The 17,017-nt window shown below is 53.2% G+C and overlaps 1 protein-coding gene across 1 annotated transcript in view; it reads right to left on the bottom strand.

Moving 5' to 3' along the window:
• Positions 1 to 2,050: 2,050 nt before the first annotated feature.
• The window catches only part of RPIA (ribose 5-phosphate isomerase A), a 35,192-nt gene continuing 20,225 nt past the window's right edge, over positions 2,051 to 17,017 (bottom strand). The window contains exons 4-9 of the mRNA XM_058279057.2: positions 15,946 to 16,005; positions 14,138 to 14,202; positions 12,745 to 12,813; positions 11,924 to 12,065; positions 9,998 to 10,097; positions 2,051 to 2,937 (exon numbers count right to left, since the gene is read on the bottom strand). Coding sequence (XP_058135040.1) covers positions 2,840 to 2,937; positions 9,998 to 10,097; positions 11,924 to 12,065; positions 12,745 to 12,813; positions 14,138 to 14,202; positions 15,946 to 16,005 — 534 coding nt within the window. The 3' untranslated portion in view covers positions 2,051 to 2,839. The remainder of the gene's footprint in view (positions 2,938 to 9,997; positions 10,098 to 11,923; positions 12,066 to 12,744; positions 12,814 to 14,137; positions 14,203 to 15,945; positions 16,006 to 17,017) is intronic.

The raw sequence follows: 17,017 nt of genomic DNA, 5'->3' as shown, positions 1-17,017 counted from the left end.
ATTACCTCTTCAAGGAAAAAAGCTAATAGTATCTATGTCAAAGTCAGCTGTTCCCTCTAACTCTAGCCCAAATGTCTATTGCTAGGGGGAAGTCAAACTAGACATTCCTTTAAGAAACCTTGTCTGTTTCCATCTCCTTTAACTAAAAAGGCAATGCCTCTTCCCATTCCTCTCTCCTACCATAGGAACTGGGATTGGCAATTTATACCTAACCCCCTTGTCTATTACAATTTCTCTCTAGTTAACCAACAGCATAAAATAACTCAAGGAAGAATACTGTTTTCCCACCAACTCTTGGAAAATGCAGCCTTTGCAGGCATCTGGCCTTTTCTACTTCTATGGTGCAGTGTCCTCTTAGTGAGACCATACATTTTCCAAATTCCAATCAAGTCTATTTCCTCCAGAATCAACATCTTGTTAGCCATATGGGGACTTCACCCAGCTTCACCCAGGATCTCCTCCAGCCGAGATAGACTAGCAGGAGGGTTTTACACTTTGTCAGGTAGGACCTACTGCCCCTAACCAGTAGGAAGTAGCTACAGAAGAAAGATCATCTCCCTTCAGCACCCCTTTAAGAATAAAGGTGTAAACTCTGAAGGGGGAAATGAAGCCAGCTAGTAAGATAGGGAATCAATAGGTGGATCTGGGACCTGGCAAGAAGTCCACATGGATGTCAACAGCCCCGAGACAGCTGCTGGAAGACCCTCCCCAAGATCCTGCCACTCAGAAGACCTCCTCCAGAAGCCAGAAGAAGCCAGGATATTCCCCAAGGACTTTACCATTGGGCGCTCCTGGGAGATGGATGGGAAAGATAATCAAACAAAACAGTAAATAGCAAACTGTTTACCAGTACATGGTAAATGGTAAACTCCTCTCCTGCCATTAGCAAAGGGGTGGGATAGTTAACAGTTCAAAAAGGCAAGCACGGGGCCTGAGTGCTCTCCTGTGCTCTCACCTGTGGACCCATTCCCGCCCTCTGCGCATCACTCTGACCATTCTTCCTCTGCCATGTGGCCACACAAGTAACCCTGGGGATTTACTATCTATAATGGGAAATTGTAGCCTGTGAATCAGCCTGCTTTATCACTTTTCAACCCCTTCCTCTCTACCTGGGACCCCTGATGTTATTTTCTCCCATTTCTCGTCCCTCCCTGCCTGACTAAATTACTGGCCTCACTGACCCGATGCACTGTTGAAATTCATTTCTGCTGCATAATCAAGAACCTAGACAAAATCCGGGAACAGTTATATCACTAAAAACTCATGCCACAAGAGCTTTGAAGTATCACTTCAAAAATTAATTTTATCAAGTTTTCTCAGCTAAGCTCTAGTGCTCATCTGGTGCAAAAATTATCTGTGCCTTCTCCAGACCAAAACAGTCTTGAAAAATAAAGCCCTCATAAGGACAATTATTTCAAAGAGCCTCTTGAAGAAAGAGGAGGAGCAAAAAGCTTCTTTAATGCTGTCCTGATTAACTTTTATTCTGTACCTTGATTTAACAGAATTTAGACACCACCGAGTTTGGTAGAGAAATGACTGCGAGTCACGTGCCGAGTCGGCACGGGGAAGTCCAGGCTCTGTCCGCAGCACCTTTTAGGACAGCGTGCATTTGCTACCGTCCAGGCTAGAATTATCCCTGCACTGGTCACGGCCTTTCCTTCCTCTTGTCTATGAGGCTGTTTTCTGGACAGTTCTCTGCTTATTGGGAAAACTAAAGATTTACGATTGGGGAGAATAAAGAGGAAACTAAGATTACTCATTTTTTCTGCTTATCAGCTTCCAAGTCTAAAAGAGATTTGACTAACATGAAACTTGGCAAATAAGTTTTAATTCTGGTTCAGCTATGTAATCAGTCATCCACTACTCAAGAAAATTGAAACTTTTTTGACAAAGGTCTAAGAAATAAATATTTCCTTGGAAAACTGATGTAAAACTCTCCCAGAGATAAAGGAGATATTTAACTACTCTTTGTAAACTTGGTGACTAAAATTGATTCCCGTTTTACTGTAAAACTATTACAAAGTCTAAAATGAAGACAAGAGAGTCAAAATGGCACCAAACTCTTTTATTTTAACCTTCAAACAATACAAGGATGTGACAACTTCTGATGCTGAACCACCCAAGTAATAAGAAACAAAAGAAAATATTAACAACAAAAAGAAAATCATTTTTATAAAAAATACTTCACATTTCATAGCAGTGCTTCGGCAGTATTGGCAACAGTTTCTGGCTAACTGCTTCGAACAGTGGTCAGAATTAACGCCTTGATCTTAGCACAAAGTAGAGCCACGTCTTCTGTCTGAGAGTTTACTCTCCACGTGCTCCACCGGCTGAGTTTTGTAAACCTGACCTGATAATTTAACCAAGTCTTGTGCAGGATCACAACAGAAACTAAAAACAGAGAGTGGCAGAAAAGTAAACAAACTCCAAAGTTTCCAGTAAGGCATCAGGAAGTCACTGCTGGTTGAGTCCTTCATTTTACCAGCTTAAAAGAAAAGTTTGATTTTTATTTCTCAGCAAACCCAATATTCAGAAGCTTCAACAGCAGGTTTTAAAGACAGTCCCTCCTGCTTTTTTTGGTAAATGTTTCATATAAAACATGAAATCAAGTTCTACTTTATTAATAAAAAAAAGAGTATTTTTAATAGTAAAAATATATATGTTTATGTATTTCTCTTTTAAAAAGACATTTAACAACAATACTTCAGAAGACTGGATTTAGCCCCCCACCCGCCAGCTTCCACGCGGGCACGGACACATTAAGGCACAGGCTCACGGAGAGGCTCGTCCGCCGCGGCTGAGAGCTGGGCGCAGCAGGTGCGCGGCCGCCCGCGGCGAGTCAGCGGAAGGGCCTCTCCCTCGTGCTCACCGAGCCGTCCTGCATCCCGAAGTAGACCTTCTCGGCCATGTTGATGAACAGGCCCGTGTCCACCACGCCTGCAGGACGAAGGGCAGAGAGAGCGTTAAGCCTCAGCTCCCCAAGGCCAGCAGAGAAGCAGGACGCAGTGACGGGAAGCAGCACCAGGCAAGAGCGTCCTCTGAGGCCTCCCCTCTTCCCCTCTTCCTGCAACCCCTTCCTCCCCTCCCACCCTGGCTGACTCTACCCAAACAGGCCAGGCTCCTCCCTGCCTCTCAGCCCTGCGCGTGCCGGGGCTTCTGCCTGGACGGGCCATCTGTCGGCGCCTCCAGGGGCCGGCTCCTTCCACCCGTTAAGAAGCAGGTGACAAGAGGCCCCGACTCCAAGCAGCCCCCACGCCCAGGCAGTCAGACACACCGTCAGACCTGAGAGGTTTCCTCAGAGTGGGAGAAGAAATGTGCAATACCCAACAAAGGCTCTCATAGAAACAGGGAAGCGGACACTGGCTCAACTGACAGAGCGTCCACCTACCACATGGGAGGTCCATGGTTCAAACCCCGGGCCTCCTTGACCCGTGTGGAGCTGGCCCATGCAGTGCTGATGTGTGCAAGGAGTGCCCTGCCACGCAAGGGTGTCCCCTGCATGGGGACGTCCCATGCATGAGGAATGCACCCCACAAGGAGAGCACCCCCATGTGAGAAAAGAGCAGCCTGCCCAGGAGAGGCGCCACGCACACGGAGAGCTGACGCAGCAAGATGACACAAGCAAAAGAGATTCTTGTCAGTGCTGCTGACAAGAATCCAAGCAGACACAGAAGAATACACAGCGAATGGACACAGGGAGCAGATATGGGGGGGGGCGGGGTCAGGAAAGGGAGAGAAATTAATAAATCTTTAAAAAAAAGAACATAGAAACGACTGCTCAGAGGAATAAGAAAAAAGAAAGACTAACCCATCAAAGGGGTGGGCAAAGACTTAAAAAGGTACTTTACACAGCGGCTATCCAAAATGGCCAATAAATAGATTAAAAGGTGCTCAAATTCATTACTCAGAAGGGAAAGCAAACTATAATGAAGGGTACCACCAGACACCCACCAGAATGAACTCAATGAATCTGGCTAGGATGTCAAGCCCCTCCACGCCAACGGTGGGGTGTAAATGGTATATCCACTTGGAGAACTGTCTATGAGACCATCTTCTGAAGCTCTACAGTCTCACCTAATGACACAGCAATTACACTAGGCACACGTGCACGTGCTTAGGGCACATACAGTCATGCAGAGACAGGTGTAAGAACCTTTCCTGAGAGCTGGAAACTGCCAATGTCCAAATGCCCAAGAGTAGATGGATTCTTTTCTCACACACGTACAAATGACAGAATACTACTGAACAATGGGAACGAATTACAACTACACTCACCTTATACACACATATCACACACAAGACGACAGCCCTGTTCAACTACCAGAGAAACAGTTACCAGAGAAAAGAAAAAAAACTATCAGAGAAAAAGTGCAGTGGGCAAGGGCCCGGGATGCAGAGAAACCAAGCACCTGCCCACATTTCTGGGAGAAGGGGAGAACAGGATGACCGATGGAGCCCAATTTAGCACCACCTAGCAAAATTACAGATGCAGTTATCCTTTGATCCAGCAGTTAACTCCCTTCTAGCAAAGGAGTGGAAACATAAATAGTCACTGGTGGGTATCTGGTTAAATAAATTATACTACAGTCATTCAGTGATATAAAAAATGAAAGAAAAAAGAATGAGGAAGCTCCCTTGTGTACTAATGTATCAAAATACCCAAGATGTGAGAGCGCAAGAAGCATATGTGTGTCATATGCTACCACCTGTGTAAAAAGGAGTGGGCTGTGTCGCTGTTCCCCTGGGGCCGTTAGCTAGACGGCTTTCGCCTCGGTGAGGCGAACTTCTCGAACCGGTTGAGTGACGACGGGGCCCCGGTACCACACAGCCAGGTTAAACACACAGTAACCACCCCGGAGACGCAGGCTCGTGGCGCAGGTCTGGTTTACTGGGGAAGTGGTACAGCTTATATAGGCAGGGGTGGGGGCTTGAGGTGACGTGTCAATTATAGACAGGCTAAGGGGATCGGGATAATATGAAGCAGCTACTTGATGGGATGAGGTAGTTTTCAAGTTGGCACGCGCGGGCTTCTCTGGTGGGAAGCTGGCTAGGAAGAAGGGAGGTGCCTTTTGTGATAGCCATTGTGTATGCATAGCGGCCATTCTGGCTACATGTTGTTTGCCAGCAAGCTCACCAACAATATCTCCGTTTTTGTTTTATTTCAAGACTGCAATAACTGCGCCTGTCTTAGGCTGTTCTCCCTTGAGAATCTTACCCATCCTTGGCTACCAGTTACGAGTCATTTATGCCACGCAGCTGCGCCTGTCTTAGGTTGCCTCCCTCTGGAGGTCTTACCCGTCTCTGGCTGCCAACTGAGCTTTGTGGCTGGAGGGAAGGTGGCTGTGCGCTAGCTACACGGCTACATGGCAGTGGTGGCTTCGGTTTCTTCTTGCGCAAGCGGTTGGTACTGGCGGAGTTGCATGGAGTAAATTGTGGAGGCAGAAATGTTTTCTATTCGCCTCTGCAACCATTTTAAGAGACAAGGTGCTATAGTGAAGAAAATAACGATTAGTATAAGAGGACTAAGTAGGGGGGTGAGCCACGCTGTAATGGGAGAGGAAAACCATCCAAGAAAAGAATTGGCACTGTTTTGATTGGTATATAAGTTTTTACATAGCTCATTAAGTTTCTTTACATTCTGTTTTACGACTCCAGATTCATTAATATGGTAACAGCATTCTTCTTGGAGGAATAGGCATGTGCCTCCTTTTTCAGCTGTGAGTAAATCTAAGGCTCTGCGGTTTTGTAAGGTTACTGGGCGAGGGAGGTTAGTTGCTGCTGCAGAGTCAAGGGACTGTGCAGTGGATTCTATACTGATTTGATGCTGTTGTTTAAAGTATTGTGAACTGATGAGAGCATGACTGAGGGCGCCGCTTGCTGTGGCGGCTGCAGCGACTGAAGCTGCAAGGCTAATCCCTACTAATACGGGGAGGAAGGCGGCTTTTTTTGTATTGGTGCGAGCAGTGTTTTTATTTCACCTTCACTATACAGTGTGAGTTGAGGGGTTAGGGCTCCTAGTAGACAAGGCTGCGGATAACTGCTATTGAGGCAGGTGAGTAGGGTGCGATTACACCATAGGTGGAGGCCGGTAGGTGCAGAGAATGTAGAAGAAACTGATACGTTGTGGGTGCAGGGAAACGAATGGTTGATGAATGAGAGAGAGTTGTTGATAAAAATGCAAGTGAAATTGACGAAGTTGATGTTTGCTAGAGGGATATTAGGTATAGGATTTTTACAGTGAGAACTACTATGGTTTGAGGTATGTGAGTTGTTAACAAGTATGGGTATAGCAGCAAGCAGTGGGCGATTGAAAGCTGCACAGAGGAAGCAGTGAGAGGGGCTGGACACAATGTTAGATTGATTGAGGAAAGAGAGTAGATTCAAGGAGTTGAATCCAGGAGGGGAGAACAATTTGGAGGGGCTTGTGATTAAGGGCTGCGTTTAAAGATTTTTCTGCGTTTAGAATTTCTTGATTAACGCTTGGGAGACTACGAGAGACATTGTATAGGGAGAATTCTCTGTATATGTTGAGGGTGCTAGTGGGGTATTGGCTCAAAGGCCATTGGTAGAGTAGACTCCGGCTACCCATCTGGGGTGCCAGGGATCTGTAATGCGAAGAATTAGTGAGGAATTACAGGGGTCTTGATAAACGAGGCAAAAGGAGCGTGGCGGGGCTTTATCTTTTTACAATTATAGAGGTCTTTCAAATCTTTTTTGAACAGGCAGTCAATGGGCACGGGGCATATGCAGCCCCAGGAGAAAGAAGGGCAGCTTCCATATGTGCGATCATAGCCAGAGGCAGGGCTGTGGGGGGAGGACGGTGGGGGTTGACATAAATTTATAAAGACCATCTCAAGGAGGACACAGTTTTGGTAACAGTGACTGCCTCTAGAAAAGGCAGGGGAGGGGGGGTGGGGGGTAGCTTTTCACGTCTACTTTTTTGCAGTTTTGAACTACATAAATTCACGTGGAAAAATAAAATTAAAACTTCCAAAGACAGCCCCAGAGAGATGATGGACGGATGGACGGATGGACGGATGGACAGACGGGAGGGAGGGAGGGAAGGTGATTCTTCAACTGTGGACGGAACGCCATCAGGTAGAGAGAAAAGCCCTGGATACAAGGTCCCTGGCACTGAACTGCCTACGTACACAACTGAGCTCAGGCACTCGAGACCCATCTCGTAAAAAACCCTATGACCCAAGGAACACCTTCCACCTGATCCAAGAGTCAAACAAGGTTTGCAAAGGCTTAAAGGGGAAGCAGAACGAATGGGCAGCACCCTCGGGTCTCACCCTGGAGCAGCCTCCCCCGGGTTACTGAGATGCTGGAGCTGACCGCCTCCCCTTCCCCCTGACTCCTTCCCCAAAACGTGGAGGAAAGAGCAGAAGAGGCGACAGGTGAGCCCGGGGCCCTGCACAGGATGCTGCGCTCTGGGTGCAGCCCAGGGAAACACCGAGGCGGCGGCCGGCCGCGCACCTGCCCAGCCGTCCTCAGTGTCCGCGCACGAGCGTGAGTGTGCAGCAGGCGGGCAAGGGGCGACAGGGACTGGATGCGTGCCCTACCTCCTCCTCCCTTCATCTTGGCTCGCAGCGAGTCTAAGGGACCAAATCAAGAGAAAAAGGAGAACGGGAAGAGAAAATAAACCACTGGGACAGTCCTGGCAGCAGGCTTTTTTCATTTCCTCGCTTTAAGTTCCTAATAAAACCCCTTTTAGGATATAGCTTCTATTTCCTTAGGTGGAAAGTCAAGTACGGGCAAAATTTCCTTGCCAAGGACATCTCAATGCCTTAAGCCAAGAAAGGGCTGTGCAGGAGGAACGGAGCTACGCAAGAAACCCGCTTCCAGAGGCAAGGCCGACACTGGTGAGCCTCCCCCCGGCCCCCGCCCCTCAGCTTGTGGGCACTGTCATCGGGGAAAATCCCCCCATTTTACTAACAGTGACCTCTACTCTTCCTTCTCTTCCTCTGCCTTCTTGGCTCTTTGGTTCTTCCATTTAAATAACAAACACTAAGCGAAAGAAGCAACATAATTCAACCTTTGAATTGCCAAGGGATTGTCAACAGAAGACTAACATAGCAGGCTAAAGCAGAATTGGAGGAATGAGCCTCTTAAACAGGGCATCTAGTCACACCATTTTCATTCCCATCCAACTTGGGTAACTTAGAATCTAGAATACTAAATTAACGGTGAAGACAGTGTCTTTCCTTCCTGGGGCTTTATTCACGCAACCAACACTTCTTTACAAGTTGGGTACTGTTTTAACTCGTTCAATCCTCCCAGCGGCCCTCTGAGGAAGAAACTGAGGTTCTGCGATATTAACTAACTACTCAAAGGTCACACTGCAATGGCCAGACAGCTGCTCCAGAACTGCTCTTAGCTACTGCGCTCTGCTAACATGACCTCGTCTGCCTCGTGAGCCAGTTCTGGCCAAAGAACACTCTACAACACCAAGTATCCCTCTCGGACTCACCTCTGCCATCATAAGGGACTGGTGGCTCTGAGTCTGCCTCCTCCTTTCCATCCCTCGTACCCGTTCAGCACCTCCTGCGGGCAGGACTAGCTACAGCCTCGTAACTCATGTCTGCGCCGCCCACCCAGCCTTCACCTCGGGTCCCAGGTCCTGGCTCCCGCTCCAGTGCGCACGGACACAGGCTGTGCTAGAGCCCCCCACCTCCAGAGGCTCAAGTCACACAACCCCTCCCTGGCCTGGCACTCGAAAACCACGGGCTAAACCCAGATTAAAAACCACGATCTGGAGGCAGATGCCACGGGGCCCCTCTTAGCACTGCCACGCAGGAGCTGTGGGCCCGGAGCACAACGCTTCGCCCTCCTGAGCCGACCCCGTGAAAGTGGGGAATCAAATGAGATCTTTTCCAAGCACTCAGCACAGTGCCTGGATTATACCAAGACTGCTCTGGGCCAAGGCATGGGTCCAAAGCCACCTCCCCTCCGTGAATCTTTCCTGAACTCCCCAAAACCCACTCTTTGTGCACTCCGGGCTTCTGGGGTACGCCATCGTACTTGTAGGCATGGCCTCTACGCAGCACACACCGCCTCCCCAGGCTGACGCCAGCTCCTTGAGGGCAGGTTCCAGTACTATGAATCAGCATTCCCCACGGGAGGCGGCACGGCACACGGCCCCCAACACGTGTCCAGTGGCGGTAGAGGAATGGCGTTATTTGTCCCCACAAAAATCAAAGAGGCTGCAGTCGAGCTCCGGGGAGGAGAGCTGGACACTCAGAGATGGTGCCTAGTTCAGACAAGCCCAACTCGCCCTCAGCTCCAGGCCTAGCCAGCTAAGAGGAGCCGCCAACGCACGACAGAGCCGCCAAGGGGTAAGCATCCTGGGGGGAAAGGAGAAGCGAAAAGGCCCGGAGTTTGAGCTCCGTTAAGTCACAAATCACAGACATGGAATAAAGGAAGTTCTTTTTTCCAACCAAGTCTTACAAAGCCCAATTCCAACGTGCCCTTCTGTGGCCAGAGGCAAGGGAAGGTTACGAAGAGGGGGGCTTTCTCTACCAGGTGTGGTCGTGTGAGGCTTTTAGGGACCCCAGAAATTCACATCCTCACGGCTGATCCATTCCCATGGCTGCTGGAGGTGGGACCTTCTGATTAGGTCGCCTCAGGAGAACACAACCCAGGGTGGCTCTGAATCCTCTTAGTGGAGACCTTTGTAAACGGGATGAGTACAGGGAGAGGCAGAGAGAGACCCACAGAAGCACAGAAAGCCAGGGGAGCCGAGAGAGAGCCCGAGGAAGCCAGAAGCCGAAAGCGACGGGCCCTGGAAGAGAAGGAGAGGCGAGCAGACGACACCGCGTGCCAGTCTTTAGGAGAAAGGTGCCACACGGTGTCTCGACCCGGACATCTTTCTCAGCCCCAAAACAGTCAGCCCACCACCTGAGAAAGCCCCAGTGTAAAGGACAACCCGTTCCTGGTATACTGCACGTTGGCAGCCTGGCAGAACGAAACGCCCGGCCAAGGGCACTCACGGTACCTGGGATCATCTTGATCGCCGTGTTCACTTCGCCCCACTTGTGCACCTGGTCAAACTTCCAGTCCAGTATGAAGTTCCCGTTATCCGTCACCACAGGGCCCTAGGAGGTAATTTCCACACTGAGCGAGGAGGTTGACACGGGCGGGCAGCAGGAGGGCAGGGGGGTGCAGGCGAGACCCAGGACGGGCACCCCATCAGCCCCGCGCCAGCCAGCACCCCTGCCCTGGGCCTGCCGAGGGCAGGGGTGAAGCAGATCCGAGCCGCAGGGAGACGAGCATCTCAGCCCTGGCGCCTCGAGGGCCAGGCTCTTCTCCGACAGTGAGGCTCGGCACGGGGCGGCGGCAGCAGTGCCAGGTGCCACCCGTGCAAGCGGCCACTCCAGGACGGCTCACGTAAGGCTGCAGCCATGGTTCCAGCAGAAACCTTCAGCCACAGGGCGGACGGCGCCAGGCCCATCAAATGCCAAAGGATGTTAATTCGCCCATCGAAAAGCCAGGGAGCAGTGATATGGACAGGGGGGCTGCAAATGTGCTGGCTGTGTTACTACTTAGGAGAAAAGATACTTTAAGTGAACAGGACAGACATGTTCAAACTTGAACTGGCTGCAAAAAGTCCAGGCCGGGGGCAGTTTTAGCTAACTAATCCCGAATTCCTTAACAGCTCTGGACACTGGGAAAGCAGACTGTGTGTTGAGGAACACAAATACTGATGAAACACCAGGGACAGAGGCCAGGAGGCCCGACCCCTGCAGACTGGAGGAGAGGGAGCTCAGGTAAAACCCCTCGAGGAGCGGGCGTAGCTCGATGGAGGCCTGCTTCCACATCCGAGGCCCCAGGTTCTACCCTCGGGACCTAACAGAAATAAAATAAACTTTTAAAAACCCCGAGGGCCCGAAGGCAGCATGCTGGGGTTCTTGCTTCTCGAGAGGGAACTCCCAACCATCTCCTCCTTGCCTTCGAGCTTCCAAGTGAGCCATTATCACCACCACCAGGATCAGGGCTGTGGTTTGTTTTTTTTAAAGTTACACAAATATTAGAACTAAAACAAATTAAAATTAAAATGTATCATGGTAGAATCACAGTTTTTTCCCTTCTTTGTATTTTCTAAGCTTTTTATATTAACTATTTCTATAATTTTGGATTATTACTGTGCCGAATGGTTTATTTAATTGTACCCAAAAAAGCACTTTAGAAGCTAAAGGGAAACATCTAAGGACTAAATGACTGGAGCACACTCTTGGGGAGGGGGTCACACCCCCGAGAAATTCTACTCTTGTCGTTTTAACCACAGAATGAGGGAAGAGAGGGAAAACTACACCAGAGAACCTGACAAACCCCGCCCCAAGCAGCTTCCCAAAGCCTGTGCTCAGCGGGTGCTGCACAGGGCGGCCCCAGGCCCCTGGAGACCCCACGAACAAGGTCAGCTCACACCCCAGGACAGAGAGAGAAGGAGGGGTCTATACACATGAGGGTGAACAAGGAAGCTGGTAAGGCCAGCTCTCTAAACACAGACAAATAGATTAAAAAAGAAAAAGCCACCCGCCCCACCTCGGTTCCGTGCCCCTAAAGCCACCCGCCCCGCCTCCATTACGTGGCCCCAAAGCCACCCGCCCCACCTCCATTACGTGGCCCCAAAGCCACCCGCCCCACCTCGGTTCCACGGCCCCAAAGCCACCCGCCCCGCCTCCATTACGTGGCCCCAAAGCCACCCGCCCCGCCTCCATTACGTGGCCCCAAAGCCACCCAGCCCGCCTCGGTTCCGCGGCCCCAAAGCCACCCGCCCCGCCTCGGTTACGTGCCCCTAAAGCCACCCGCCCCGCCTCCATTACGTGGCCCCAAAGCCACCCGGCCCGCCTCGGTTCCGCGGCCCCAAGGGACACCGCCCGGAGACCTGGTGCGCCCTCTAGAAACCTCCCCGGTGACTTACCGCCTTGTTGATGGCCAGGCGCAGCTCAACTGCACCCCCAAACTTCTGGGTCACAGCGCGGCTCACGGGGACGTAGGCCATTGGAATGACCTCGATAGGGATCCCTTTATGCCACTGGTCCCCCAGGTTCTTCGAGTCCTTCCTGTAAAGAAAGGGTCAAAAAGTAAAACGAAAATAAATATGCTCCACGGAACAGGAAAACACCAAATTCAGGAACGGGGATAACTCTACGGCATGAGGGCAAGGGAGTCAACCAGGGAGAAGTACACCAGGGACTTCACATGCGCTGCTGTTTTACTGCTAAGCGAAAGAGATACTGACGTGAACGGGACCTAAATGCTGAGATCTGACCTGGCTGGCATTTGTGGGTATTATGCTCATCCTCCAGCTACAGCATTTCCTAATAAGTAAACCCGAATCCACATGGATTTTAACAGACATGCGCACACGACTGTCCACTCCCAGACTCTCTGGTGGGGAATCTGAGGCCCTGGCTGGACTGCCCACAGCTCAAGGCCCGGGCGGCACGTCCTGACCCCGGAGGAAGCAGGGTGCGCGTCCCTGTCCGTGAGCGGGGTGCCCTGCGCCCGGCAGGATGAGACGAGCGACACAGGAGTCGGAGACCCCGGCTCGGCGTGTATCAGCGCGGGAGCAGAATATAAACCTGCCTCGATACAACGCCCAAGGTGCCGCCCGTCAGCCTTCAGGGTCACACAAGGCCAACCTGCCCCTCCGCTTCTCCTCTTCCTCTCTGAGGTGGTCACGCGGCCTGGGGTCCACAGGAGCCCCTCGGCGGGCAGTGCCCACCACCAGACGCTTACCTGAAATCGGCGATCACGATGAAGCGGCTGGCGTAGCCTGCCACGATCTTCTCCTGGGTCAGGCAGCCTCTAAGGACGGGAAGCAGCGAATGAACACAGGATTAGGAAAAAGACTTGACTGGGAGCTAAGGTCGGCTGGAGGAGACCCAAATCTGCTCAATCCTGTCACCCAGGGGGAAATTTAACTTTTAACTAAGAGACACCTCCAGCCCCGTCACGCCACTTCTAATTAAATGGACTATACAGAACATTAGCCTGTGTCTGGGCAACCTGGAAACCAGGCCGCAGTTCCCACACGGCAGCATAACCCAACCATGCTGCCCCAAGAGGAAGAACTGTCTTAGGAGACGGCACCTGCGCGAGACACGAAAGGCAGAGTCTGCGGTGGGTTATGGCAGGATAAACTATGTCCTGCCTCTGTCCTGCAATACCATGCAGGACAACTCCGAGTCCCGAAAATGCCCCACATCACAGCTCTTCTTCCCTCTCCCTGCCTCAGCAGCTCCCGTGGCCACTGTCTCCACACCAGTGATACAATTTCTTCCACTGCTGGAGTCAGCGGGAGCAGGAGAGACTTGGACAACCTCCCGTCAGTGACGAGGCACTCAGGGAACGAGGCTGTGAGCCAGGATCCTGAGTCAGGAGATCCGGGTACAGGCCCAGCTCTAAACGACCTCGTATCTACACTCAGGAGGAAAAGAACTTATAGGAAAATGTCTTGTAAAAATTAAAGTGTGACTTTAAAAAAACTGAATCACTCAATGGCCTGATTCAGGCTCCTGGTTTCTCAATTTAGGATTCCCTACACCCCCAAATCCAACACTGAAAAAAACTCTACAAAGGCTTTCCAAACGAATGAACGTCCTCCTAACTGCAGACAGAGTAAGAGCAGTTTCAAAGCAGAGGCACACACTGGCGCCCACGGGCCTGATCCGGCCCCATGGCAGGCTGGTCTGGCCTGCAGTTTTGGAGTCTGAATCAACTAGAACAGACAGGGAGGGCAGTGCACCCCACTCCCCACCACTCCCTACTGCCTGTCAGCGCGGCCTGCTCCCAATGTGCACGATGCATGGCAGCCCTGCCTGAGTGGAAGGGGTTCCTCTACACGCCTCGCGGCACCAAGTCAGCAGCAGAGCCCTCGGCTCTGCCCCTAGAAGGCCTGAGAGACCACAGCAGCTTCCAACAAGACCCTTCTGTCCCTGAATGAACGAGACTGTGGAATTAGAAAGAACCCGTCGGGAGGACGCTCTCACGTAGGGGGTGGCCGCTAGGGCCAGGCCGGCCACCAGGCCAGGCGCCGTCAGGGTCCCCGCAGGGACACGAGTGCACGTCCGTCCCGCGGCAATCCGCTCACCCCGAGCGCCCCGTGCTCTGGAGTCCCTGCAGCACTCACCCGCCACCCTTGATGAGGTTGAGGTCGGCGTCTACCTCGTCGGCACCGTCGATGGCCAGGTCGATCTGGGTTGGGGAAGGAAGGGCATTTAAACTCCCGGAGGCCCTGGCCGTGGCCCACCGATCCCGAGCAGCCGGCTGGGCGGCTCGCGTCACCCCCGCTTAACGACCGGGAAACTGAGGCTGCGAGAGGAGAGGCGGCTCCGCCGGGGTCACAGGGGACAAGGGCCGGGCCTGAGGCCAAGCTCCTGCCCACACAACTCCCTGCCTCGCCGAGGGGCCTCTCTGTGGACGGCTGACCTTACTCAGCCCACATATCCTAACAGGGTGACGGCCCCCCGGGGCCATGACGGGCTCTGGAGGTGGACCTCGCGGGAGCTTTCGCAGTGGGGCGCAGCAGGGAAGCAGGTCTGCTGTACATCCGTGCCACTACAATTCCACAGGGGCGGGGCGAGGACGTGAAAGAGCCTGAGAAACCCTGACTAGGAAACACAGGCAGTTCCGAGCGGGCCTGGTGAGGGGTTCTTAGAAGCTGGTGCACACGGGACACGCTCCCGGCCTGGGAAGTACCTGCCTGCCCCAGTGCAGCTGGCACCCGGGCTCCCCCGGTGAGGAAGCGCCACTGCCAGGCCAAGCGCAGCAAGGGGGGAACAGGTTCACCCGTCTTTCAAATATCAAAATCAGTAGTTATGTGGTTCCCGTCACCATGGACGTCCGCCCGGGCAGTGCGGGTACCTCACGGGCAGGTCTTTAAAGCAGCAGCAGGTGTCTGCGACGCTCCAGGCCGCGCTTGCCCTCTGACAGCCTCTGCCCTCTATCCGGGGCCCGCCTGCGGCTCCTCCCCACTGCACTGACCCCACCGGGCCGGGACGGCACCCAGCGGCTGGAGGGGGGCCTTTCCCGCCTGGCTCCAGGCCCCCTTCAGCCCAGCCCCCTCCTCACGGCTGCGGGACAGTGATGGGGCCCGGGCCCCAGTGCTGCCCACTGGCCGTTCCCACGGTTCTCGCTGGCCCGAGGCCCGTTTCCTTGGTGACGTGGGTAACTAACTCTGCTGGACGACCGTCGAGTCCCAACCCCGGCCCGGATGTCCAGCGGCTGTGGCCAGCTCCCGCCCCGCCCCCCGGCTCCTGGGCGCACTCTGTCCTGTCGCTCGGTTGTGTCTGCGCACCCCGCACTGCCTGCACACCCACCTGCAGGGTCCCGCCCCCCACGCAGCTGACAAGGCCCTAACCAGCTGCACCCCAGAGCCAAAGTTCAAGGCCCAGCTCTGCAGGTACAAACTGCCTGGCCCTGGGCAGGTACTTCTCACCTGGGCCTGCCCCGCACCTGGACAAATGGGATGACGATGGCACCACCTCCAAACAAGTGGACGTTCCACTGTTCAGCACAGGGCCAGCCCTGGGCTCGAGAGGACGCCGTCAGGGCTCAGGACGCCGCTCGCCCTCGCCACCCCGTCAGCCCTGGGCCGCCCGCGTTTACCTCTTGACCACACAGCCCAGGCTGCCCTGGCGGTGACGGCTCACCTCCAGGGGTGCGCTCGGCAAGCCAGCTCCCCACTACCGCAGGACAGGGCCTCGGGAGTCCTGGCTCCAGCCCGGAACTCACCCCACCCTTCGCCACGCTCAAGCGGTGAGCAGAGGCGCAGGGCCCAGCGGGGGAAGGTCCAGGACGAGCCGCCTCTCCACGCGGACATCAGCCAGCGGCTCTCGGGGCCCTGGCTGGGACGAGGGACCAACTCTTCCCACACCCCACGGGACACGCACGGGACACGCGCGGGTGGCAGGGAAGACAGGCTCGGGCGCCGCTCACCTCGGGGTGTCGGTCCAGGTCGCTGAGGGTCAGGCCGTGCTGCAGGATGAGCTGGCGCGCCTGGGGGACAGGAAAGCCAGCCGTTCACTTGGGAGGCACCCCCAGGCCTGAGCCCCAGGCCCAAGCCCCAGGCCCGAGCCCCAGGCCCGAGCCCCAGGCCCGAGCCCCAGGCCCAAGCCCCAGGCCCAAGCCCGCACCGTGAACAGCAAAACCGGCTGCGAGCGCCCCTGGGGAGCTGGAGGACAGATGGCAGACCTGCCTAGCAGAGACCCTGCCGGGAGCCCCTCGCCAGCAGCCGGCGTTAGGACGACACCGCTGAATCCTAAAGCATCTGGCAAAGTGTTTAAAACTGTCCTAAACAGGAACCAAACCCACAAAATATCAGAAAGTCCAACAGCAGGGAAAAAACAAAAATGACAAAGACTGAGGAAGATTTCTGTGAATTGACATGGAGTGATTTCCAGGCTATACTGTTAAGGAAAAATAAGCAAAAGGCTATATACCCTCCAGAGTTCTACAGTGAGACTTCTGGAATGGCTAAGTGAGGAACTTGGCAAATCCTCTCCCCAAAAAGTAAGGATAAAAGTGAACAAAAGTTTGGACCAAGGGTAAGACACTGAGGAAAGATTCAGGATGTCTGCGGAAAAGCCAGCACCATTTCCTAGAAATGCCTCCCACTTAAGTTCAAAACCGGGAGAGCCAGGCAAAGGCGCCGAGAGCCGGGAGCGCCCCCTCCAACCACGGGGGCCCCCTCACTGCTCATGGTGTGCAGAGGGGCCCTAGGATGAAACGCTTCCTCCAGAGGCAGGCTGTTAAAATATTTCTGCTTACAGCAAAAAGCACCAGAGCTTAAGAACCAGAGGGTGTAGGTTCTGATCTCAAATGAACCAGCTACACTGACCGTTGGCAAGTTTTCTTATCTATAAAAAGGTAGGCATGGATGAAACGACTGGGCCAATATTTCCAGGCCGAAATCCTACCACCCTAACAATAAAATACAGAGGCCCTGAAATTGCAATGGATGGGCCTTATTTGAATCAGGATTCAAAAAACTGTAAAAAAATATTTTAAA

This window comes from Dasypus novemcinctus, chromosome 17 (genome assembly GCF_030445035.2).
Source record: "Dasypus novemcinctus isolate mDasNov1 chromosome 17, mDasNov1.1.hap2, whole genome shotgun sequence".
Taxonomy (NCBI): Eukaryota; Metazoa; Chordata; class Mammalia; order Cingulata; family Dasypodidae; genus Dasypus; species Dasypus novemcinctus.
The sequence above is the reverse complement of the archived record's forward strand: the minus strand, read 5'-3'. Positions and strand labels throughout refer to the sequence as shown.